Source organism: Pan paniscus, chromosome 18, assembly GCF_029289425.2.
Source record: "Pan paniscus chromosome 18, NHGRI_mPanPan1-v2.0_pri, whole genome shotgun sequence".
In the NCBI taxonomy this organism is placed as follows: Eukaryota; Metazoa; Chordata; class Mammalia; order Primates; family Hominidae; genus Pan; species Pan paniscus.
In genome coordinates, this window is record NC_073267.2 from 65079211 (window position 1) to 65104876 (window position 25666).

The window sequence follows — 25666 nt, forward strand, 5'->3', positions numbered from 1 at the left end:
ACCAGAACACGTGCTGTAAAAGACAGACAAGGTCCCTGTGCTCATGGAGCTCACATACCGCCCAAGGGGGGACATAAAATTAAACAACTAGGACAAATTCGGATAGCGATGTAACAAATGAATAAATAGGGTGATAGGATAGAGTGAGCGTGTATTTTCGATTTGAGTGGTCGGGAAGGGACCTCTGGACTGAGACCTGAACAGCTCAGGCAGAGAAAACAGCAAGTGTAAAGGTCTTGGGGTGGGTTTGAGCTTAGGATGTTTACAGAATGGAAAGGTCAGTGTGGCTGGACTGATCCAAGCCCCACCCATCCCACTTAGCACGGCCACCTCTCTGAAGCCTCCTTGGATCAACAAGATGCTTCCCTTGCTGATTCATCTCCACCCTACTTCCACACATCTGTGGTCACAACACATCCTGACCACACTGGGTTGTGATAGACTCTATACACTGGTCTGGGAGCTCCTTGAAGGCAGGGGCTATCTCCTCTCTAGCCAGCACTGTTCACGCACACAGCAGATGATCAGCATCTGCTAAAGGGATTAATACATTAATCAATAGATGAGTGAATGAATGAGAAAACGACTCTCAGGTCCAAATGGCTCACTCCTTTACTTGTCTAATTGTTACCTTCTCAAATTCCCTGACCCCGTATGCAAACTGCAGCCCCACTGTCCCCCCATTCCCTCACCCATCATATAACATGTGTATTTATTATGTTTCCCGTTTCCTCTGTCTCCGCCAGCAGAATGTAAACTCCATGAGGTCAGGAATCTCCGAGTTATGTTGCGCCAGTGTAATCCAAGAGCCCGGAACAGTGCCTGGCACACAGCGGGCATATAGAAGAACAAATGTGTGAAGGTGTGAATGAATGAATAATTGAAAGAATAAATAGTAGTTCTCAGCCTCATAGAACACGGGTCACAACCTCAAATGACCTGCTACCCTGCCCATAAATAACAGAGATGCAGGAGTAAGTGCTGGGCTGTGACCTGTCAACATGCTAAGCCGCTCAAACAAAACTGCTCAACAGCCCGCTGGCCGCCTATTTGCAGCACTGGGCCCTGAGCCGCACATTCCCATTTCGTTGATAAAGAAACTGACCAGATAGTTTAAGTGGCCTGCTGCGGAAGACAGAGCTGGTGCTCCACCGGTCGCTGCTTCCCCAGTCCTTTTTTGGCCTCCTCTCTGACGCGACGCAGACCCCAGTTCTGGAGAGTCTGTCACTCGCTCCCCGTGGTGGGAGATCAGAGGCCTGGTGTCCTTGGGAGCGGCGAGCTGTGCTCGGCGCAGGATAGAAAGGGAGTGCGCGCCCGAGTCCCCCAGATCCCTGGGAACCCGCGCCACCCTCCCGCCCCTGCCCATCCCCGGCCGCGCTGTCAGTCTCCATTAGCGCTAACAGGCTCCAGACGGAGCGGGCCGGGCGCTGGGTTAATGCAATCCGCGCGTTACCTGGGGCGCAGGCTACATTACCAGCCCGGCCCCCGCCAGGCACGGCCAGAACCAGTCAGCCCGCGCCCTGCCGGCCGCCCCGCGCCTCCAGCTCTTCCCCGGCCCCGCCCGAACGCCACACGGCGGAGCCCAGCCCCAGCCCGCGCCCTAGAGCCTGCCAAGGCGCCGCCGGTCGGGGGCCGGCAGGGCGCAAGGCACCAGGGATCCCCTCGCTGCCGGACACGTGAGTGCGCCCTGAGCGCGGGACAGGGCTAGGTCTGCCTGGGAGGCCCGGGCCGAGACGCGCCAGCAGAGGGCTAGCGAGTTTGTAGTGCAGTGACGTTAAGTGTCCGAGAAGGCTCCTGTGGCTGTTGAAGTGTCGCGGACCTGAGCTGGGGAGGGGGTCGTCACGCTGCCCTCAGCCTCGGTGAGTTCAATCCCAGCCATTTGGGGCAGGCGAGAGTGGGTGAACGAGGAAAAGTGCTGCAAGGTCTTCAGCCGCCCCCAGAGGGCTGTCAGAAGTCTCCAACTCTTGAGTTCCGGCGTGCCCCAACCTCTGTTTCCAAATTTTTCCAGCGGACGCGCGCCCTTTTCTGGGAACCCTGCGTCCGCTCAGCGCGCGCTCATCCCAGTGTCTAAGGCGCTCCCAGGTGGTCTTGGGAGTTGCAAGTAGGGAGGAACGGCCCGGTAACCACCTCTTTTCCCTTTATCCAAGCAGAGCCTCGGCGTGCCCCCAGGACCGGTAAAGTTCCTCTCGCCAGCCGCATCCATGCTTCTGGCGCGGATGAACCCGCAGGTGCAGCCCGAGAACAACAGGGCGGACGCGGGTCCAGAGCAGCCCCTTCGGGCGCGCAAAACTGCGGAGCTGCTGGTGGTGAAGGAGCGCAACGGCGTCCAGTGCCTGCTGGCGCCCCGCGACGGCGACGCGCAGCCCCGGGAGACCTGGGGCAAGAAGATCGACTTCCTGCTGTCCGTAGTCGGCTTCGCAGTGGACCTGGCCAACGTGTGGCGCTTCCCCTACCTCTGCTACAAGAACGGCGGCGGTGAGCGTGGGGTCGGGCTGGGAATTTGAATCTGGGAGGTCCACTGTCTGCAGCGGTGGCTGGGACAGGAGCTGGAATACACACGGAAGGGAGGCGAGGAGACAGGGGCAAATCTGGAGCGCGGAAAGAACTGGACAGGGCTAACGGGAAAAAAAAAAGATTGGAGTCCTCTGGAAGGTCATTTTCCCAGGCTCTTTGCAGAGTACCTCGAGCTCATTCCAGCGGAAGTGTCAGGATTGGGCACCCTGGAAGCAAAACAGCAGAAGAGTGAAATCGAGTCATGACCCTAAAGTCATGATAGGGGTATGGATGGAAAGGACAGAATCTGGGGTGCCAGGTTGGGTGGGGGAGCCTGACCTTTTGATGGTCTGCTGGAAGGGAGGTGGAGGTTCCAAGAGCTCTTGAAGGGGCACCAGAAGTGGGTGGGATTTGACAACCAGGCCCACAGTGACCCTAAATCTAGCACTCTGAGCCTGGGGGCAGGAACCTTTGGGCCAGGAGCAGTGGGAATACTTCGGTTTTCTGAAGGCACCTAGGGAGGCCCTGTGGTCTTGGGGATAGAAACACACAAGAAGAAGCCAGTATCAGAAATAATGCCATTCTCAGGGAGCACAGCCCAGGTGGAATCAGGCCAGTAGGTGCCAAGAACTGGCCTGGTCCTCAAGGCAGGAGACCCAGATGATTGGGGTGAAACCTCTACCTCCTCAAGTTCTAGCCGCATTGCAGGGAGGAGTGGGAGAGGGGCCTGAAGAAGACTCCAGTGGAACAGCCGCACTCTCTCCCCCTTCTTCTGGGTGGTCCAACTGGCCACCTGCCTGAAAATGAGAGCCTAGAGATCACCTACAGCCAATCCAGGAAGAATAACATAGAACCCTGGGCCAGGGAAGCGGCCTGGGAGTCAGGGTGCTGGCCCCCACCCCCTAGCTCCTTCCTGAGGGGCTTTGCTCCTGGGGTGCCCAGTCCTGCCACTTTTGCTGGGATGAGCTCAGAGGTACCCTGCAAAGAGTGTGGGAAAATAGACCTTTTGAGGAAGAAATTGGAGAAGGGGGACCCAGCTCTGAAAGCCTCTCTCTCTCCACTGGGCTGCACTGCTTGGCGGTAGCTGTGACTCTGGACTTAAGGGAGGTCAGAGGGAGGAAGGGCAAGAATTTGGAGCTGGGTAGAGGGAAAGCTCATGACCTGTTCACAGGCTCTAGGACTTACAACTCTGCTTCTATGTGTAATCTGGACACTTGCTTTGGGACGGGCAATACTTGGTGTTTGCAAAAAAGGAGTGGGGCCGGGCATGGTGGCTCATGCCTATAATCCTAGCACTTTGGAAGGACAAAGTGGGCAGATTGCCTGAGCTCAGGAGTTCGAGACCAGCCTGGGCAACATGGTGAGACCTCGTCTCTACTAAAAATACAAAAACTTAGCTGGGCGTAGTGGTGCATGCCTGTAATCCCAGCTATGCAGGAGGCTGAGGCAGGAGAATCACTTGAACCCGGGATGTGGAGGTTGCAGTGAGCCAAGATCACGCCACTGCACTCCAGCCTGGACCATGGGTGACAGAGCAAGACTCTATCTCAAAAAAAAGGAGTGGGATCACCATAGAGCACAGGTGGCTCTGAGCAGAGGATGCTGAGTAAGAAAGCAGTTAGCTCTTCCAACGAGAAAGTTAACCCAAGGTTGGAGCTGACAGATGGAGGTTTGCGTCCACGGTCTCCCCGACACCTCCTGAGATGGGTCTGTCATTGTCAGATACTCTGAGACCAGATAGCTGGGACAGCAGTCCTGAGCTTCAGGAGCATCTGAGGTCTGGGGCCTGATCCCTGGGGGAACAACTTGTGACTCTGCAGGCTCAATGTTTGTATCTGGCCCTGGGATGGTCATGGGCAGAGAGACAAAGGTGAGAAAAGGAGAAGCTAATCCAGAGGTGAAACTTTCCCACCTTTGGCGGCTGCAGCCTCTCAAGCGTTACTGGGCAGGTTTAAGCATGGCTGTTTGGGCCCAGGAAGGGAGAAAATGCAGATTCTCTGTATTTTTTAAGAGGCAGGGAGATGACGAATGAGAGACCTTAAGACCTGCCATCCCGCCTGTCCTCAGTGACCGCCCAAGACTGCTTGTCTCTAGACAGTGGAAGGCTCTGTCATTAATCAGTAATATTTTTCTGGTTCCTCTTGGTGTGAGGCACAATGCTAGGCTCTGCAGGGGTCACGGTCACCAAGAGGCATGAACCACCACTTCTGCCTGCCAGGAGCTTTAATCACCCGAGTCTTTATTGTCATGCTGCTAGAAGTTCTTCCCATTGCTCTATGTGTTTGTTGAAACTAAAAGCATCCAGATGGCCAATTTGACAAGTCAGCTAGATGGATATTCCAGGGCTTTCATTGACACTGTGTGCTCTTTAGTCATTGCCAGCAAAATAAAGAGCACCTGTTGTATGCAGGGTACTATAAACCAGGTTCTTAGGATGCAAAATGGAGCAAACTTGTCACGAGTTCCAGTCTTTAGGTGAAGCTGACCGAGGGCACTTTCTCCCGGGCTTGCTATCTCAAAACACAGCTCACTCCAAGTTGTTTGGTGGTTTGTCTCTTTGTGGGTCTGTCTCCCAAACAGGAAAAGGCACAATGAGGGCAGAGACTGTGACTTTTTAATCTCTGTGTTTCTAATGCCCAAGATAAGGCCTAGATCACAGGAATGTGGTAGAAGGTGCCCAAGAAACTGCTGTTGAATAAGCTAATGAAATGCTCCAAGCCCTCAGAGACCTCCAACCGTATTCAGAAACAACAACAGAAACACTCAGTGGTAACTAATAAAGTGAAGCCACATACAACAGTGGGGCAGGGGCAGCCTATTCATTAGTGGTCTTAGCTGTGGAGTCCTGGGTTCCAGTTTCTAGCTGTAAGGCTTTGGCAAGTCTCCAAGCCTCAGTTTCCTCACTTGTCAAATGGAAATAATGGTGCTCAGCTCAGAACATTGTTGTGGGGACCAAATATAATAACTCATGGAGAGCCTGGCATGGATTGTGGCCTTAGGAAAGGTGGCTGCTGATTTTTGTTAATGTCATTATGATGATGTATGAAATGGATGGAGAGACAAGTGCTTTAGACAAATGCTCTAAAGGCCTGAGGAAGGGCTGCTTAGGAAGGGCTGGGAGGAGGTGGGCTGTGGTTGAAGCTCAGCTGCTCTGGATGGGGAAGGTGCAGACAAGCGGTGAGAAGGGAGGAGATCTCCAGCTGTGCACCTGGGGCAGGAATGTACATGGAATCATCTCAGAGAACAGGAGTGCAGGCTGGCTGCAGGGCAAGCCAGGAGAGATAAGGGTGCAGGGGCAAGTTGGGGCCAGGCTGCAGAGGCCTTGAAAGCCAGGCTAAGGGGTGGGGATATTATACCAGTGAATTTCCATTTCTGGTTAGGATGTTCACAGTTGGTGTCAGGGAGCAGTGCAGCCCTCCATCTCAGACTATGAGGTAACTCCTTCTCTCACTTACCCCTCATCCCTTCAGACATGCTCAGCTAGCCCCCTCTGGGCTTTGTCTCTGCGGAGGCCTCCTGGCTTCTCTGTCTTTTTGTGGATCAATTCTCATCCAGTAATTCCCAAATTAGCCCCAGAGATGAGAGTGAGTGGTCAGGAAGGTGGGTCTTTGCGGTTGCAGAAGCAGCCGTTTAAGACTGGAGTTTGAGTCTGAGCTCTGCCTCTCACTGTGTGATCTCGGGCATAGTACAGCCCCTCTCTGAGCCTCAAGTTCCCAGCCATAGGTGAACATGACCTGAGATAACACTACAAGATTTATTCCTTTCCAATGCCCTGGCTCAGGGTTACACCGAAGCCAGGACTCACCCGGTCTGTTATTTAACAGCCCTCAGTGTGCTCTTCTGGTGCCAATATTAACACTGTAACCTCTGCAATTCTGACTGTTCATGCTGGCCCAGAATGGAGGATATTTTGAAATGATGAAGGTGGCAATGGTTTAGGCCCCTGGCTAATGTTTTCTGAATGAATTACTGGAAAAGATCAGCCTGTCTGAACATCTTCCCCATGGCCAGCTGCTGGGACGCACGGGCTGCGGGAGGCTCTGGGAGGGGAAAGCCACTCTCAGAAATTCCGGAGCTTTGTTCAGAACCTTCTCAAATAGCTGGTCTCCATGAGGAGGCAGTATCAGGCGGTGATTCTAGAGTTTCCCTTTGCACCTGTGATCCTGGTCTGTGCTGATCCCTGGGGAAGAGCAGGAAGATTGACTGGGTGCTCATTTTTGCCTTTCTTCCAGGGAAGTGGCCACTGTGAATTAACCTTTGCACATGGCTGCTTCTGTTTGAGTCCTGTCCTGAGGCCAGCTTAGAGCTGTGCATTGTAGAGAAATATAGTCTTTAGGTTCAGGGTCTGAGTCTAACTTTTGCTAGAAAGGTAACGATAGACAAATCACTCACCTTTGCTGATCTGAGCTTCAGTTTCCTTACACAGAAGAGGAGAATAACCACAGCACCTTCTTGCAGGGTGAGATGGCATCAGAGACAATATATGTAAACTCCTTGAAATGATGTCACATAGTAGGGGCTCCATAAATGTAGTCATTAGTATTTTGTTATTGTTCAATGATATTAACTGCATGCTAGACTTAGGAGTGGGGCAGGATCCTGATTTTGGAAGTAGCAGAATTCATCCTAAGATGAAATTGATAAAAGAAAATAAGGCTGGAAAATAGTCCCACTTGGGTCTGGAGCCCAAGCATGATAGACTCAGGAATCAGGGGTTGGGCTTTGCTCCATTTCCTGACAGCCTAACCTTATCTCAAAATAGATTCATCACCTGGAAAATGGGGTTTATAATTCCTGCATGGGGTCCCATGACCTTCTGTGATTCTGCGTCCCCAGCGGACTCTCTCCTCTCCCCAAGGAAGCTCAGAGTCTTAGGGACCCCCAGCCCTTTGGGAGCCCTTGTGGCCAAAATATCTGGGATCCTTAATACCGAGTATGAAGCAGTAGCTGCTACAGAGGTCAGGAGTCTGCAAACTCAGTGCTCTTACATCTGGCCTGGCTGCAGGGGGCTATCTACACTCCGGGCTTGCCAAGCCAGACACTGATTGTCAGCTCAGATGCACAATGAGCCAGCCAGCTGGTGTGGCACTCAGCTGACAAGTCTGTACATCCCTTGGCAGAAATGTGGTGCTCATCTGGGACCCTGATCTGAGGTCACTGGCATGGTTTGGCTTGTTACTCCAAGCTTGTCAAAAGGATCTGAAAGGGGCTGTTCCTGACAAGATTGGGATTTAATAGGGATAAATGTTATATCCTGCCCTGCAGTCCCAAACCTAACTGCCTAAGTAAGGATTAGGCCACAGCACAAGTGGAGAAAGGCCCCGGGGCTTTCATTAGCTGCATCCTTCATGTGAGTCACTGCTGAGATCCATTATTTAGCCAAAAAAAATTTACTAAATGCCTATCATATGCCAGGAATATGGTGATGAGCAAAAGAAAATCCTTGCCTTTAAGGGGCTCATGATCTGCTGTAGATCTCCTAAAAGTTTGTCATTTTCGATTCCAATATTGGAGGTATTAATCCCAAATGGGGGAGGTGAGGTCCTGCTCTGTTATTTGTGGGTCATATTTCCCTCTGTGATGTAGTTCTGAGCAACCCTCTGATGTGTTTCTCTTAAAGAGACTAAGATGGAGGAAATGGAAACCAGAATCTTCACAGAGATTTTACTAAAGCCACAGCTTTATTAGGAAAAATCAAGTCCAGATCCTCCAAAGTGACGAGCAGATGGAGAATTACCACATGAGGAGGGGTAGCCCGGCACCAGTTTCCCTGAATTCCACCCCCATTTTTCTACTTAGAGCAGCTGGGTTTAATCCATCAGGGGAGTGGGTGTGTTCCCTCAGTGGGCCTGTTTCCAGGTCTTTCGCTCAACAACAACAATCAACACAGAAGACGTCTGTGACCACATGTTTGGGGGTTTCTCCCAGCACATCAGGCAAGTAATCAAGTCTGCAGCAGACACCAGCTGAGTGCCTCCGATTCAATTCAATTCTGGTGCTGTCTACCTGGAGATAGCATCAGATCCCACAGGTTGAGGCATTCCCACAAGAATGCCCCTCACTTTGTGTTCCTATAATGAGTCCCAGGTTGTTTTACTGTGCTTCTGACCCACTGTCTATAAATCAGGGTTCCCCCCACCCCTTGCTTGGGTTTGATTAATTTGCTAGAGTGGCTCACAGAACTCAGAGGAACACTTTATTACATTTTCTGCTATGGTTTAGATATGGTTTGTTTGTCTCCACTAAAACTCCTGTTGAAGTTTGAACCCTAGTGTGGGAGTGTTGGGAAGAAGGGCCTAGCGAGAGGTGTTTGGGTCATGAGAGTGGATCCCTTATAAATGGATTAATGTCCTTTGGAGAGGGTAAGTGAGTTCTCGCCCCACTCTCTTGGTTCCCCTCTTGCCATGTGATCTCTGTACCCCTGATCCCCTTTCCTTTTCTGCCATGAGTGGAAGCAGCCAGAGGCCCCCACCAGATACAGCTGCCCAACCTTGAACTTTCCAGCCACCAGAATCATGAGACATATAAACCTCTTTTCTTTATAGATTCCCTAGCCTCAGGTATTCTGTTATAGCAATGCTAAACAGACCAAGGCACTCCCTCACCTTCACCTTGGGTCCCTCCAGCTGAGGTCTTACCATAGCTCTGTGTACTACTATGAAACCTATCTGTCTATCTATCTATCCATCTGTCTATCTATTGTTCTATTGTTCCTGGCTCAAAATACCAATAGCCCTTGTTGTAACATTGGGGCACTTTAGGCCTCAGAAAACAGAACCTCTCTCTCTTTGACCTTCTCCTGCCCTCCTTCCATCTGCTCCCTTATCTCTCCAAGGTAGGATTTTTCCCTGGCTTTTCTTTCTTGGAGCTGGCAGTAACAAAATTCTCTGACCCACTTTCTAATTGTGAGTCATAAAACCCCCATTTCAGAAGGAGTCCTGCCCCAGGCCCTGGGGGAAGGAATGCTGCACAGGGAGACCGAGAAGAATCTGAACAGACAGGCCTTGCTGGGCTTTCCCACTCAGCTTATTAGTATTACATCGTACTCCATTCAATCATGGTGGCCAAACATGCCTATCCAATGACATCTCCATAGAAGGCCCAAGAGGACAGGGTTCAGGAGCTTCAGGAGAGCCAAACACATGGAGGTTCCTGAGTAGGAAATGTCTGAGGGGCCATCTCAGCTTCAGAACTCTTCTAGGGTCAGCTAAGGTTTGGCCTGGCATATCCTGTCCCCCGCTCTGGCCGGTGCTTCCATTCCCTAAATCTCTTCACTGCATGCACCCCCCTCCCACTACCTTCATGCCATCCTTCATGCAGCACTACAGGGCATTCTTTCTAGGTAATGGGGCTGGCTGTGGCCTGGGGGCATCCTTTGTCCTGCATTTGCTCATGGTCAGCACTCTTGTTTGCACACAAGAGTAGAGTAGCCAGCCCCACTTGGGACAGGGACATGAGGATCCCAGAGCACTGCCGCAGAGTCCTGTGTGTGGCCTCCAGCCGGCGTTCATGCTGTGCTCCACAAAGGGCCCAGCCACCCTCCACCACACAAGACAGCCTTTACTTCCTGTTTCCAGTGGACAGAGCTGCTGCACATCTGCTCTTGAGTATAATGACAAGACATGAGTCCCATTTACGGAGCACCCACTAAGTGCCTGGCACTTCATCTCTGTCATCTCTGATTATCACAGCAAACCAGTGACACAGGTATTATTATCGCATTTACAAAGGGGGAGCTAAGGCTCAGAGAAGGCACATTTAGACAAGTCACATAGCTATACATAGCAGGGCTGAGGGACAGGATTATCTTTAGGTCCAGGCATGAAGGCCTGCCCTACCTCCATGCTTCAGAGAGCACAACTCTGCCCCCTTTCCATCTCATGGGAGCCAAGTGTGCCTGCCCACCCAGCACACTCCCCATCCGAATACCCCACCACCCTCCAATTCCCGGACGGTGGAATTCCCTGCCCAAACAGCCTCAGGCACCCTTCTGGGTCTACATGAACCTCTTGCTGGGTTCCCTCTTCTGTGGTGTGGGCTGTGCTGCGGGAGGTGGGGGTGTCTGCAAGGCGGGTGGACATAGCTTGGACACCTATGTGCAAGAGCCCTGACATGGCTAGATTGAGCTGGGAGGAAGTAGGGGCAGGGCAAACGGGTCTTCCCCTGTACCTCCACATTCCAGCCTGGAGCTCCAAGAGCTGAGAATTCCAACCTTGAACTTTATAATAGAACTATTACAAAGGTCTCTTTGTCAAAGTAGAAAGACAGAACATGTTTTATTTAACAGTTGTTGATTTGTCACCTTTAAATGTGTCGAAGTGTGAGCAGCCCTGTCTCCTGACTAAAGTTTCACCTTCTCCTGATGCCTACTGTGCTGTTAGGGCACCCTTGGGGTGTTGGGGAAGGGGGACAAATCTAGCTTCCCTAAGCGTGGACCAAGGTTTTCTTGGGGGCTCTGGTGCATGACAGCAGCAGCGACAGCCTGTAGCTGAGCTGTGTGTATCAAGGGAACTATTCTGTGGATTGGCACTTCTTGCATATATCAGGGTGTGGCCAGAATTCACAGTTTGAGGAATCCTGTCCTCAACAAACTAGGTGTCAGGGGAGCCTCTCTCCTTCCTGAAGCTCCTCTTTGACCACACTCCCTCCACCTCCCCCGAGATCCCCAGCAGATCTTGGCCACTGCACCCCTCACTGAACCCTTCCTCCAGGCTTTCCAGCCCTCTACCTGGGGTCCTCCTCACCTGCTGGGGGCTGCTCCAGCACATCCCACTCTAAACCTAATGACCCCGGGCTTCCCTTCCTGGGTACTTGGCATTTGCACAGAGGCTTCCAGAGCCCTTCTGTACCCAGAAGAGTTTCTCTCTAACAGTGGGATGGGAGGCAGTGTGGTTGGGCCAGAGGTGATGGGACTAATGCTTTTCTTACTAAATTCACCCAAAGGCCACTGCTCAGAGTTTCTTTCATGGTTGACAGTTCTTTTTCTCATGTGGTTGTGTGAGTGTGTTGACATGCAAAAGTGTGTGTCCATTTGCATGAGTATGCACAGGTGTGCATTTGTGTGCATGCATATGGTTTTTGGAGACTCCCAGGCACTGGGCACTGAGCTCCTCATGAGGCATGCCCTGCCTGTGTTTTTCCAGGTCTGCCCTCACCAGCCCAGCACCCATGCAGCCAGGGCATTCCAAGATAAGATTCTGGCCTTGCAGTTCTAAGACTCTCGGACCCTGTGTGAGGCTGGTTGCAGCTGGCACTGCCACACATGGAGATGGAGCAGGACCACACGAGTATGGCAGTTACAAGCCTTGCAGAGCAGTAATTTTTAGGGGGTTTGCAACCAGCCTCGGTTTCCAGAGAACCACTGCAGAGCTGTTTATAAAAGAGGCAACTTCAGTTGACTTCACTCATCCCTGGAGCCCCTTCCTGACTCTTCAACCTGAAGAGTTTACTTCTGCAAGAGGAGAAGGAAACTCTCCCAGGTTTCCTTCTGCAAGAGTCCTTGGGCAAGCTAGCTGTCCTCTTTTAGAATAAGGCACTGGCCACGGGTAGCTGGCTGTTTTTTCATTCCTACTTAGCCATTTCACCACTCTTTGGTCTTCTTAATCTGTTTCCACCTGAATGAAGCTTTGGCTGGCCCACATCAAATGCACTCACAGAGAAGAGCCGCGGGCACATGCAGACCCATCATCTTCCCTCCTTTTCTCATGTTACTGTGCCTCCCAGCCAGCGGAGGAAGAATAACTCCAAACTGGGCAGGTTACCTATGTGTTGGCAGTGTCACTCAGAGGTTTAGAATTGAGGAAACTGGCCAAAGTGAGATGCCTGGTTAACTGGCTGATGCTGCTTTTCCCCTTCCTTGGCCATGCAGCAGAGTATTGAGTCACTGGGGGCAACCCACAGTGGTGAGGTCTGAGCAGCGACTCCTAGCTTTTTCCTTCCTCACGTTCCCTTGGGCCACTGACTTCCATCTTCAGGCCTATCAAAGAGTTTTTGTTTATTTGTTTGTTTTGTTTTCTTCTCTCTTTCTCTCTCTCTCTAAATTTTTTTCTTTTTGAGTCAGCATCTCACTCTGTCACCCAGGCTGCAGGGCAGTGGCATGATCATAGCTCACTGAGCCTCAAACTCTGATGCCCAGGCTGTTCTTGAGTTCCTGGGCTCAAGTAAGCCTCTGCCTTGGCCTCCCTAAGTGCTGGGACTACAGGCATGAGCCACCGTGCCTGGCCCTATTAAACAGTTTAATACACCTATCTAACTGCCCCTTGCCCTGGCTCTAGATCCTCAAGGGGAGTAGCAGTTGGCCACAAGGCAGAGTGGGGCTGCACCAGATCCAGGTTTGAAGCCAAGCTTCATACTTGCTAGTTGGACAAGCAACTTAACCTTTCTAAGCCTCAGTTTCCTCATCTGTAAAAGGGATTGTGGTAATTCTCTCTCGGGGTGGTTTTAAATAAATAATTATGTAAAAACTTGTGTGCAACTTGGCATATAACAGGTGCTCAACAAACGGTACTTGTTGCTTTCACCAACCCCACTGCCTACCTCCATCTACATCAGCACACCAGCACCACCATTACTGTCAGCAATGTACATAGGGACATGGGTCAGGTGGCAAACCAGCCCTTTCTATGTGGGAGAGGGAGAAAGGAAGAGAATGAAAGGAAGAAATGAGGAAGGGGAGAAATAGCACATGGCCACTCCAGAGACTTCCAGCCTGGAGCAGTGGCTGTAGCATTGGGCCAGCCTATGACCAATAGACCACATGGCTTAGCTGGTCCCAGATCCCCCATTTCAGAACAACCTACCCTCTGATCCTATTCAGACTCATGTCCTTCATCTAGGTTGGAATGTTCCAGAATCTGTAGGGCATGTTGGAAACAGCTCTGGAGCTCTTGAGCCAGGCAGACCTGGACCCAAATCCTAGATCCACAACTTACCAGCAGGATAAGGTCGGTCAGGTCATTTAATTTCTCCAACCCTCAGTTTCCTCATCTGAAAAATGGGTATAGCAGTTGCTATGTCAGAGGGTTTCTGGGTAGTGTAAGTGGGATCAAGCCCAGGTCCTGCTTGATACACAGGAGATGTTCATTTCCCAGTAGTTTTACCTTTTCCCCCTTTCTGCCCTGCCCCCCACCACTGATCCATCTTCTACTCACAAGGGACTAGGTCTCTCAGCATTAGGGCCAACACTTCATGCTTCCTACTTAGGAGAGGCACCCTGAGAAACAAGTGGAGACTGATAGTCTGAGTAGCTGAGTGAGTTTGACCCTAGGTATCATGTGACTTTGCCACAGTTCTTTGCTATCTTGAAACCTTAGTTTCCATATCTGTAAAATGGAAATAATAATGATCTTTGATCTTTGTGGTGAGGATTGAATGAAAGTGCTTGGAGCTCAGAAGGGGACGAGCAAGTGTGAGCTGCTGGTATCAATTGTTAATATTGCTAATGTTACCATTGTTAAAGTATTTCCTGTTTTCTTGATGTGGGTAGGTCAGAGAGTATTTGGTTTCCAGGGTTACAACACCTTAGCTAAAGGCCAGTGGTAACAGGAGTTTGGATCTGGCCTGGCCACCTCCAGCTGTGCGTGGAAAGGAGCTGGTGTGTTGCTTTGGGCACACTTGCAAGCTGGGGCTCATATGACATGTGTCCCAGTGAGTCACCTCGCAGAGTCAGAATCCACTAAGCACATCCCGGACTGCCAGGGTGTACTGAGAATTGTCTCTGCAACTCAGACACGCCTAAGTCCACCAGGAATTCTCCCGGGAATTAATTGCTGCCTGGTGCCCAGGGACCCCATCAAGTTTCTGTGATGTTCTGGGTGGGTAACTTCCCTGGTCAGAGACTTGAACCTCTGCCCCTTTGCTTCAGCCGCCTGTAACAGTGGGGACCTAGTGGGTCGCAAGGCCGGAATGTGAATCCGGCTTCCATCACCTACCAGCAGCACCAAAAGGAGCCATTAGACTCCCTTCTCTGCCCCTCAGTTTGCCCTGGGGGTACGTAATGACCCTGACTGGTTATTATGTTTGCAGGCTGTTGTGAAACTCTAAGAAGAATCCAGTGAGATCATGTTTGGGAAAGCCACATATACCCCTATGTGATAGGATGCCAGCAAAATTAGAAACTCCGTCATGTAAATTTAGGCACTGTCTCTTTTTCTCTGGTCTCAATTTTCTTGCCTGTAAAAGGAAGGGTTTGGGTTAGATTGGCATTCCCAGAGTGATGATTCATAAAAGAAAAAGTTCAGTGTTTAAATAAATCTGGTAAAGGCTACACCTGTGATCCCCCTCCTGGCACATCACAGCATGCACTTGTGTATCAAAGGCTAAGAGAAGCCTGCAAGAAGCAAACCTATTTTGCTTTCCTTAACCTAGATTTTACTAATTTGACCACAGAACCTCACTATTATGGTTATGATTATTACTACCACAAATATTCTTAATCTTATGATAATTAGTATTGATTGCTGCACGTCACCTTTGGAAACAGCCAGCTGAGCAGATGCCCGGGATCTTTGCAGCTCTTGCAGACACGGATCCAAGACTGGGAGGGGCAGGGGTCTGTCAGGTCACACTCTGCCCCTGTGTCCTCCAGGTGCCTTCTTGATCCCGTACACATTGTTCCTTATCATCGCGGGGATGCCCCTGTTCTACATGGAGCTGGCTCTGGGACAGTACAACCGGGAGGGGGCTGCCACCGTTTGGAAAATCTGCCCATTCTTCAAAGGTAAAGAAGGGGTGGGAGAAAGTTTCACGGTTGTTCATAAAGGCTTCCCTGTTGCCCTTGGGGAATCTGCTCCAGTGGTGAGATCTAAGGTAGACCTCCTGTCATATGGGATTCACAGGTATTGACAAGGTCAACAGTGTCCCCCATTCCAAGTTACATGGAGAGCATTCAGTGTGTTGGGAATAGCATTAGCATAGAAATTCTGGAAACCTGGGTTCTAATCCAGCTTACCTGCTGAGTACCCAGAGAATCTATTTCCTGTATGGGAAATTTTTATGTAAGTATCAGAAGTACCCAGCACATACACCACTACTCTCTCCTTTTGCTCCCATGGCAGGCGTTAGAAGTTGATCATGGATCTTTCTGAGCCCAGCCGGAAAGCTGATTCAAAATCCTTAGTACAATAGCCACAACTAGTTGATTGCAGCTGAAATATAACATGAAGCCTACTTGCATTTGGGACTAAGAACACATCTGCAGAAAGTAGCCAGAGCAACTGCTATTTCTTGGCCCCTATGCAGCTGGGAGAAGGGCATGGAGGAAGAGTTAGTCTCTCCCAAGCATTGGTTGGAGAACTGGGCACAGATGGCAACGAGGGCCAGTGTGACTCCCATGAGCCTCTTCTCCGCTGGCACGTGCCTCCTGAGTACCTCCTGTGTACTCAGTCCTGTGGGAGATACAGCTGGTGCAAGAGTCTTATTAGACATGTGCATTCGTTACTTTTTTTGTTGTTAATTGTCAGAAATTCAACTCAAACTGGCTTCAGTATAAAAGAGAATTGACTTCTGTTACAGTAAAGCCCAGGGATTGGCTTCAGGTATAGATAGATCCAGATGCCCAAATAATGTTGTCTGGAATCTATCGCTCTTTTTGTGTTTCAGATCTGTTGTTTTCTGTTAGCATCAGTCTCAGGTAAATTCTTCTCAAGTACCTGCAAAGATGGCCATCAGCAACCCCAGGCTTAAATTTTACCAAGTTTAAATTTTACCAAAAGCAAACAAGTAAACAAACAAAAACCCTTATAGAGTCATAGCTTCCTTAAAGGTCCCAGAGAAGATTCTCATTGGTTTAACTTGAGTCATATGCCCATCTACTAACCAATCACTGTGGCTGTCAGGAAGCAGTGCTCTGATTGGCCAGGCATACATCTCGCGATGGAGGAAGAGTGGGGAGTAGCCTCGTCAACACCTTACAGGCTAATCTAGTTTAAGGCTAATTCCTTGAAAAGCAATGTTGGGCAGGTAAACAATACATCTACCCTAGAAAAAAGCTATAGAACTACCCCTAAAGGAGCTTCTGATACATTGAGGAACATGATACTGGCACCCGAAGCAGGTGGTTGAGAGTAGGACCCAGAAAGCACACAGGGCTGAAGTTCCAATCAGGGAGTGCTTGCTTGGGTTTCCCCAGAAGCAGTTAGGAGACAAGGATATAAGTGTAAAGAGTTAGTGCTGGAAGTGATCCTTAGGGAGCAGCAACTGGGGATAGGGAAGGGGAGGCAGCCATAAAGGGTGGGCACCAAGTCAGTGCCACTCTGGGCAGGGAGCTCAGTCCCATCAGGGGAGAATGTGAACACCTGTCAGTGTTATCCTGCCCAGGGGGCGAGGGAGCTGGGTACTCACAATCCAGCTCCTAACGTGGCTGCCCACTGGGGGCAAGCAGGTGGTGAGTGGGCAGGGGAGCTCCAGTGGAAAGAGAGAGCTCTCGGGCAAAGAGATGGCAGGGGCCTATGGACTCTGGCCATCTGCTATAGCACGTTTCCTCAATCCCCGGGCCACGGACCAATAACCGTGCAGTCGGTGGCCTGTTAGGAACCGGGCCACACAGCAGGAGGTGAGCAGCGGGTAAGTGAAGCTTCATCTGTATTTACAGCTGCTCCCCATCGCTCGCATGACCGCCTGAGCTCCGCCTCCTGTCAGATCAGCCGCTGCACTAGATTCTCATATGAGCGCAACCCCTACTGTGAACTGCGCATGCGAGGGATCTAGGTTGTGTGCTCCTTATGAGATCTAACTAACGCCTGATGACCTGAGGTGGAACGGTTTCATCTTGAAACTACCCCCACCCCCAAAATCTGTGGAAAAATTGTCTTCCATGCGACAGGTCACTGGTGCTGAAAAGGTTGGGGACCGCTGTTCTGCAGGAAACGAGAGACAGAGGGAATGGGAGTGCAGTGGTGGAGCCACACCCAAGGAGAGGTGGCTGTGGGGCTGGGCCTGGGAGACTCCTACCTTACCTCCTGTCCCCGCCCAGGCGTTGGCTATGCTGTCATCCTGATCGCCCTGTACGTTGGCTTCTACTACAACGTCATCATCGCCTGGTCACTCTACTACCTCTTCTCCTCCTTCACCCTCAACCTGCCCTGGACCGACTGTGGCCACACATGGAACAGCCCCAACTGTACCGACCCCAAGCTCCTCAATGGCTCCGTGCTTGGCAACCACACCAAGTACTCCAAGTACAAGTTCACGCCGGCAGCCGAGTTTTATGAGTAAGTCACAGACCCCTTGTGCTGGGCCTGTTGAGGCCAGTGCTTGGTATGACCTGAGCCAAACACTAAGGAAAGTCACAGACCAAGGAGACGCATGCCGTCAGGATATTAATGTTTACTGAGCAGCCACTGGCCTGATGCTGGGTGAGGGGCTGAGGACACAGCCACGGTCGAGGTAGTTGGAGAAGCTTGCGTTCTGGGGCAGGGAAGTGGAGGCGGGCAAGATAATACACAAATAAACAGGTAAGGGAGTGAGAATGTTTTAGAGTGTGTGTGCACTTCGGGGAATGCAACACTTTCTGGGGTGTGTAACTGCTCTTAAAGAACTGAAACCAGGTATGTGGGAAAAATCAATCATGGAGGGAAAAGGACGGTTGCGTGGGTAGTCAGGAAAGGCCTCTCTGAGGAGGTGACATAGGAACTGATGATGTCAGAGAAGGGAAGAGCTGGGGCTCCAGGGCAGGCGATGAGCTGCAGGTTGAACCCAAGTTGATTTGACCCTGAAGCTGTAGTCTGACTCACTCTGGGCTGCTGTCCTTCTGGAGTTCCCATGGGGGAACATAATCAGAGCTTGGAGAAAATTCAAGAAGTGGGAAGCAGGCCAGCTGTATGCAGCTCTGAGAAATTATGTGGACCATGTGTGCACGAGAAGCACTGGCCATTGGTGCAAGACAGAATATCATTTAAAAAAAAGAAACTTTTATGTTGAAATACCGTTATACATTAAAAGTAGTAAAAATAGTGCATATACCCATCACCCAGTTTCCCCTAATGTTGACAACTTACATAACCATGGTACGAGTTTGAAACCAGAAAATTAACATTGATACACTGTTAGCTAACAAGCTGCAGACCTTACTTGAATTTCACCAATTTTCCCACTCGTGTTCTTTTCAGGTATTTAGTTGCCATGTTTCTTTAATCTTCTCCAATCTTTGCTCTTCCTTGATTTTCATGACCTTGACACTTGAAAAGTACGGCCAGTTACTTTGTGAAATATTGATTTGAGTTTGTTTGTTGTTTTCTCATAATTAAACTGTGGTTATGCATTTTGGTGAGATTACCCTAGGAATGATGCTGTGCCCTCCTCAGTGCATTCCATCAGGGGGTGGGGAGACATGCTGTCAATATCTTGTTACTTGTGATGTTAACCTTGCACACTTGGTTAAGGTGGAGACTGCCAGCTTCCTCCTGTGTAGAGAAAGTTATTTTCCTTTTTTAAGTAATGTGTCTTTTAAGGACATACACTGAATTTATGCAAATGTCTTGATTCTCATCATACTTTTGTCCACATTTCTTAGCATTCGTTGATGATTCTTGCAAGTAAGGACTATTACCATGATGTTTATCTAGTTATAATTTCCTATTTCCATCATTTCTTCTATTTTATTTTATTTTTTTGTTTTTTGAGACAGAGTCTCGGTCTGTTGCCCAGGCTGGAGTGCAGTGGCAACATCTCAGCTCACTGCAACTTCCACTTCCCACATTTAAGTGATTCTCCTGCCTCAGCCTCCTGAGTAGCCGGGATTACAAGTGTACACCACCATGCCTGGCTAATTTTTGTATTTTTAATAGAGATGGGGTTTCACCATGTTGGCCAGGCTGGTCTCAAACTCCTGGCCTCAGGTGATCCACCCATTTTGGCCTCCCACAGTGCTGGGATTACAGGCGTGAGCCACCACCCCAGCTTATCATTCCTTCTAGATTAATTGGAATTCTTCTTTAAGGAAGAATTGTCCCTTCTCCCCTGTTTATTTATTTTTTCAGTTTTTCATTTATATCAGTATGGGTTCCTGGATATTTATTTTATTCTGTAGTCTTAATTCATAACTATTATTGTTGTTGTTATTATTATTTATTTCAACTTTCATTTTAGATTTGGGGGTACACAAGTAGGTTGTTACATGGGTACATTGCATGATGCTGAGGTTTGGGGTGTGATTGAACCTGCCACCCGGGTAATGAGCATAGTACCCAATAGGTACTTTTTCAACTCTTGTCCCCCTGCCTCCCTCACTCCTCACTCTTGTTGTCCCCATTGTCTACTGTTCCTTTCTTTATGTCCATGTGTACTCAATATTTAGCTTCCACTTATAAGTAAGAACATGCAGTATTTGGTTTTCTGTTCCTGGATTAATTTACTTAGGATAATGGCCTCCAGCTACATCCATGTCCCTGCAAAGGACATGATTTTGTCCTTTTTGTGGCTGCATATTATTCCATGGTATATATGTACCACATTTTCTTTTTCTTTTTCTTTTTCTTTTTGAGACCAAGTCTCTCTCTCTCACTCAGGCTGGAGTGCAGTGGTGTGATCTCGGCTCACTGCAACCTCTGTGTCCCAGGTTCAAGTGATTCTCCTGCCTCAGCCTCCTGAGTAGCTGGGATTACAGGCACCCACCACCACGCCTGGCTAATTTTTGAATTTTTAGTAGAGACAGGGTTTCACCATGTTGGCTAGGCTGGTCTCAAACTCCTGACCTCAGGTGATCCACCTGCCTCGGCCTCCCAAAGTGCTGGGATTACAGGCATGAGCCATCGCACCCAGCCACCACATTTTCTTTATCCAATCCATCATTGATGGGCACCTAGGTTTGATGACATGTCTTTGCTATTTTGAGTAGGGCTGCAATGAACATCCACACGCAGGTGTCTTTTTGGTAGAATGATTCATCTTCCTTTGGGTAGATGCCCAGTAGTGGGATTGCTGGGTCGAATGGTGGTTCTATTTTTAGTTCTTAGAGAAATCTCCAAACTGCTTTCCACATTGGCTTAACTAATTTACATTCCCACCAACAGTGTATAAGCATTCCCTTTTCTCGGCAGCCTTGCCAGCATCTGTTATTTTTTGATTTTTTAAATAATAGCCATTCTGTTGGGTGTGAGCTTATAACCGTCAGTAGAGCCTGAATCCTCTCAGCCTCTACTTCATCCATTTATGTCCTTGAGGAGGGCGATGACTGACTCGTTTTCAGCCACCTGATTTAAAATGTTTGCATAGCACTCTGTTCACAATGTAGCATCCATTGTCTTCATCCCTCAGGCGTGGGTCAATTCCATTTTATCAATCCCTACACAAACATGCTAGCAGGTAAGCAGAAAGTACCTGATACAACTTGTGGGGCAGACAGGATAGATTCCACCTGAACTCCACCCTCAGGGCATTCATGGTCTAGAGCAGAGGTCCCCAAACTTTTCTGCTTAAGATCATAGAGTAAATATTGCAGAATTTGCAGGCCACATATGTTCCTGTTGCATGTTCTTTGTTTTATTTTACCTCTGGAAAGTAAAACCATTCTTAGCTCACAGATCGTACCTAAACAGTCCATAGCTCAGATTTGGCCTGGGGGCCGTGGTGTGCTGATTCCTGGCCTAGTGCAAGATTTCCCAATAAAACTTCCCGCCATGATAGAAATGGTCTATATCTGTGCAATCCACCAGAGTACCCACTTGCCACAGGTGGTTACCGAACAGTTGAAATGGGGCTAGTGTGACTGATGAGCTATATTTCTAATTTAATTTTAATTTATTTACCTTTAAATAGACATATGTGGCCAGTTGCTACTGTATTGGGCAGTGCAAAAAAATGTGGAAAAATAAAAACATATTCACAAACAACAAAACTTTAGGGCTCCTCTCCTTCAGTCCTATGGATTCCCCAAGCGCAGAACCTGGGAATGAGTCCAGATTATCTGGAGATTGGGGTTATCCTGGGACCAACTCTTTCCCTGCCATCTTGGTGCAGCAGGGCCAGGGGGATTTAGTTTGGTTGAAAGAGACCTCTGGAAAGTCTACTGCCTCCTGGGGCTGAGGGGCATCAGTGTTCTCAGGATCCAGGAAATACCCTCAATGGTTCACTGCAGAGAATTTGCTAAGGGTCCTGTACCTGCATCCACCTGTCTCCATCCATGATTCCCATGGACTTCTAACAGGCATATGTAAAAATTATGTGTTTTAGAATTTTTCTTGGAGAGGTTCTGCAGTTGTCATCAAATTCTCAAATACCTCTGCAGCCCTCCCAGAGGATCTGAATCACTGCTGTCACTGAACGTCAGCATCTGCTGTAAGAAACCTGTGTTCCTCACCATCACATTAATAGCTAACCTCTTACCATGTGTATGAGGTTTTCTGCTAACTTCCTCCTATGTATTATTTTGATTTAAGCCTCACCCACCTAATGAGGTTTTTGTAACTCTTATCCTTATCACACTGTTGGGGAGGCTTCATTTCACAGTTGAGACAGTACAGTCCACAACCACACAACTATTACTGCACAGAGCCAAGATTTGGACCCAGCCAGTGTGCATTTGCAAGACCCTGAGAATGCGCATCTCCCATTTTGCACTGTAGGAGCTTACTTCTCCTCACTCTAACCCCAGCCCTGCCTGGCAGGGAAACTTCACAGCATGCACCCTTAACCTCTGTGTTATGTTGGCCTCTACCCATTATACATGTTTGTTATTATGCAGAAATATTGTCATGGTCACACATCACATTTACCCAGCTTGGATTGTATTCCAGCCATAGTTCAAAGCACCCTTTCTATACTACATTTTAATCCTGACCACTGTGGTCTAAGATTATTTTTATGAATGGGAAAACAGGCACAAATCAGTAAGTGACTTGTCTGAGGTCATAGAGTTTATAAGTGGCATTAAAAGTCTATTTGGATCCAGGCAGTCTATCTCCAAAGCCCAAGCTCTTAGCCCAGGGTTCAAAACCTTGACTGCACATCAGAATCACCTGGAGAGCATGGATGCCTGGATTCTACATCCAGAGATTCTGATTTCATTGGTCCGGGTACAACCAGGGCACAGAAATTTCCATCAGTAGCTCCCCCTGCAATTCTAACATCCAGCCAACGTTGGAAGCCCTTGTTTACACACTGTGCTCTTCTGTCTTGGAGTAGGACTCCTACTGGAGTCAGGCTGACATCTCTATAGTCTCATGTCATGGAAAATCTAGGGCCTCCTTCACTCTTCTGAGGAGGAGTATGGCCTCAGAAAATTCCCGAACCATCAGAGAGCTTGCAGGTGGGGGTTTTAGGCCTTTCTGTCTTATGAACATGGTTTGGAGGGGAAGGTGGTAAAGATAGTGGAGCAGAGTGCTGCCGACACATGTGATTGGTTGCACCCTCTCCCCCTCATCCTCTCATAAAGGAAAAAGCGTGATTTTTCTTTTTGCTCTTGGCAACCCTTGTTTTACAAATTAAAATGGGAAATGATAGCTTTGCCTCTAGTCCAGTTAGCATTTGATTCCTCCGCTGATGTCTTCATGGCTAGTATGTCGGCCCCAGCAGAGACACCCAGCCAGAGGGAGAGGTGAGATAGGTTTTGAGACCCTACTTTAATTACAGCCCTAAGCTTCCTCCAGGCTCAGCTATAAGGAGAGTGGTGGGAAAAGATGGCATCCTCAGGCTGAAATGGTTGGGGGATGCAGGTAGAACTGAATGCAGAGTTGTTTTTTGTTTGTTTGTTTGTTTTAAAAAAGACAGGGTCTTGCTCTGTCACCCAGTGGCACAGTCTCGGCTCAATGCAGCCTTGACCTCCCAGGCTCAAGTAATCCTCCCACCTCAGCATCCCAAGTAGCTGGGACTATAAGCATGTACCACCACGCCTGGCTAACTTTTTATATTTTTTGTAGAGATGGGGTTTCATCATGTTTCACAGGCTGGTCTTGAACTCCTGGGCTCAGGTGATCCACCCACCTCCACCTCCCAAAGTGATGGGATTACAGGTGTGAGCCACCTCACCCAGCCTATAGGGCTTATTTTAGGAGCCTTCTGCCCTACAGATCTTCCCTCTTTTTTTCCTCTCCTTAACCTTCCCTCCACTAACCATGCAAACTTTCATTGCTACCATCAGCCAAGCACTGAGGATCTCCTCACATCCAAATCCCATTTAATCTTCACAGTTCATGGAGGTGGAAATTATTCCCATTTTACAGATAAGAGAGTGTAGGCTCAGGTTTTAGGTAAGTGGCAGAGCTGGGAGTGCAGGGGCCTCTGCAAGTAGATAGGAGTTCTTCTCACGCCGCCCTTGCCCTTTCTGGCCTGGAGCCTGCCTCTGTGCTTTGTAATGCACAGCACTGTCATCAGCTGCCTCTGGACTTTTTTTTTTTTAATGGCGTGATGCCCTTTTGTCTAAATGTTTCTGCTTGAAAAACATCCCCTCAACTCAGTTTGGGGACCCAGTGAGTGGGACTCCTAGTGCCAACCCTGAGGAAATAGAAAATTTTTTCTCTTTCTGCCAACCTGCTGGCCAATTTTGTTACCATCCTGTACTCATTTAGGCTGATGGACTGAGCATATCATTCAAGGGAACAAAACTGCTATTCTCCCCAGGCTCCAGGCCTGAAGCCAAGCAGCCCCACAGCTAAAAGAAACTCTGCAGCTCTGTAACTTTATCTGTAAAAGGCCACCTTTGGTGAACATGTGCCTGGCAATAGAAAACTTCCATCCCATGCCGGTCCCTGTTGAGGAAGAAAAGTCTCCCTCCAGCCTAGTATTAGTCATCTGTGCTAAATATCAAGTGAGAAATTGAGCTTTTTTAGTGTGTAGACTTCAGAAAGCCTGGACAGTACACTTAACGATGATTCATTTTCATTAAACTTCTGGAAAACTAAAACTGATGTAAGTTTCTTGTACTAAACCCCAAGGCTTGGGCCTGCTGGGGGAAGGAGGCTGCATTCTCATTGATTTTCTTGGGTGTAAGCTTGGGAGTCCAGATCTTTTCACTGATGAAATACCTAGACAACCTCTACAACCCTGAAAGTGGACTTTGAATGCATGGGACATCAGCTGGGCCTGTTGGGGGGCATTTCAACCATGAGATTGGACACCAGAGGCATTTTGGCAAGTTTCAGGGCAAGGATGATTGGTTCCATGCCTTTTTATTCCCATTATTTGGATAGTCAAGTCAACCAAATGACAATTGACACAATTCAACACCTGTCCCATAAAGGCACAGGAAGAAGCGGAATTAAGCATCAGATAGGGTCAGTACATGCCTCTGGTTTTCTTTTCTTTTTCTTTTTTTTTTTGAGGCAGATTCTCACTCTGTCACCCAGGCTGGAGGGCAGTGGCTCAATCTTGGCTATTGCAATCTCCACCTCCCGGGTTCAAGTGATTCTCCTGCCTCAGCCTCCCAAGTAGCTGGGACTACAGGTGTGTGCCACCACACCCAGCTAATTTTTGTATTTTTAGCAGAGAGGCGGTTTCACCATGTTGACCAGACTGATGTGGAACTCCTGATCTCAAGTGATCCACCCGCCTTGGCCTCCCAACATGCTGGGATTGAAGGCGTGAGCCACCACACCCAGCCTGGTCCTCTGTCTTTTTAAATATGCGTACGCCCTGCCACCCTTTCCTCTTCTTTTTCTCTCTCTCTTAGGACATAGCAGAGGGGTCTAAGTCAGGGGATTGTTCTGAGTTAGGACTAACAGGATGAGAAGTTAGCCAGGCAGACAAATTGAGCTCGGACGTGTGTTCTGGCTGAAGGAACAGAAGGTCCCAAGGCCCAGAGCCATGGATGCACCCTATAACTGGGGACTGACAAGTAGCTTGCTGCTGCTGGGGTGAAAGGCAGGGTGTGGCAAGGCCAGGGATGAACTTGGCACGGGATGGACTGTGGAAGGCCTCAGATTCTGAGAGACTTTCATGGTTATCCTCCGGACCTCGATGCTTTCGACTTTTTTGGTTGGATGATTCTTTGTTGGGGACAGGGGTGCACACTGTCTTGTGTATCTGTGATGTTTAGCAGCATCCCTGGCCTCTACCCTCTAGATACCAGCAGCATCTCCCTCCTCTCCAGATGTAACAACCAAAAATATCTCTCTAGACATGCCAAATGTCTCTGGATGGCAGGGGCAAAGTTGCCTCCAGTGAGAACCACTGTTTTAGGTGCTAAGAAGCCTCTGAGGCTTTGGAGGCAGGAGAGTGGCAAGGTTAGAACAGTACTTTGGAT

The 25666-nt window shown here is 49.1% G+C and overlaps 1 protein-coding gene across 3 annotated transcripts in view; it reads left to right on the forward strand.

The window, feature by feature from the left end:
• Positions 1–1948: 1948 nt before the first annotated feature.
• The window catches only part of SLC6A2 (solute carrier family 6 member 2), a 49821-nt gene continuing 26103 nt past the window's right edge, over positions 1949–25666 (forward strand). For all 3 annotated transcript variants that reach the window (XM_003811475.7, XM_003811476.8, XM_055099203.2), the window contains exons 1-3: positions 1949–2475; positions 15080–15211; positions 17465–17702. In XM_003811475.7, the coding sequence (XP_003811523.1) occupies positions 2202–2475; positions 15080–15211; positions 17465–17702 (644 nt within the window). In that variant the 5' untranslated portion in view covers positions 1949–2201. The remainder of the gene's footprint in view (positions 2476–15079; positions 15212–17464; positions 17703–25666) is intronic.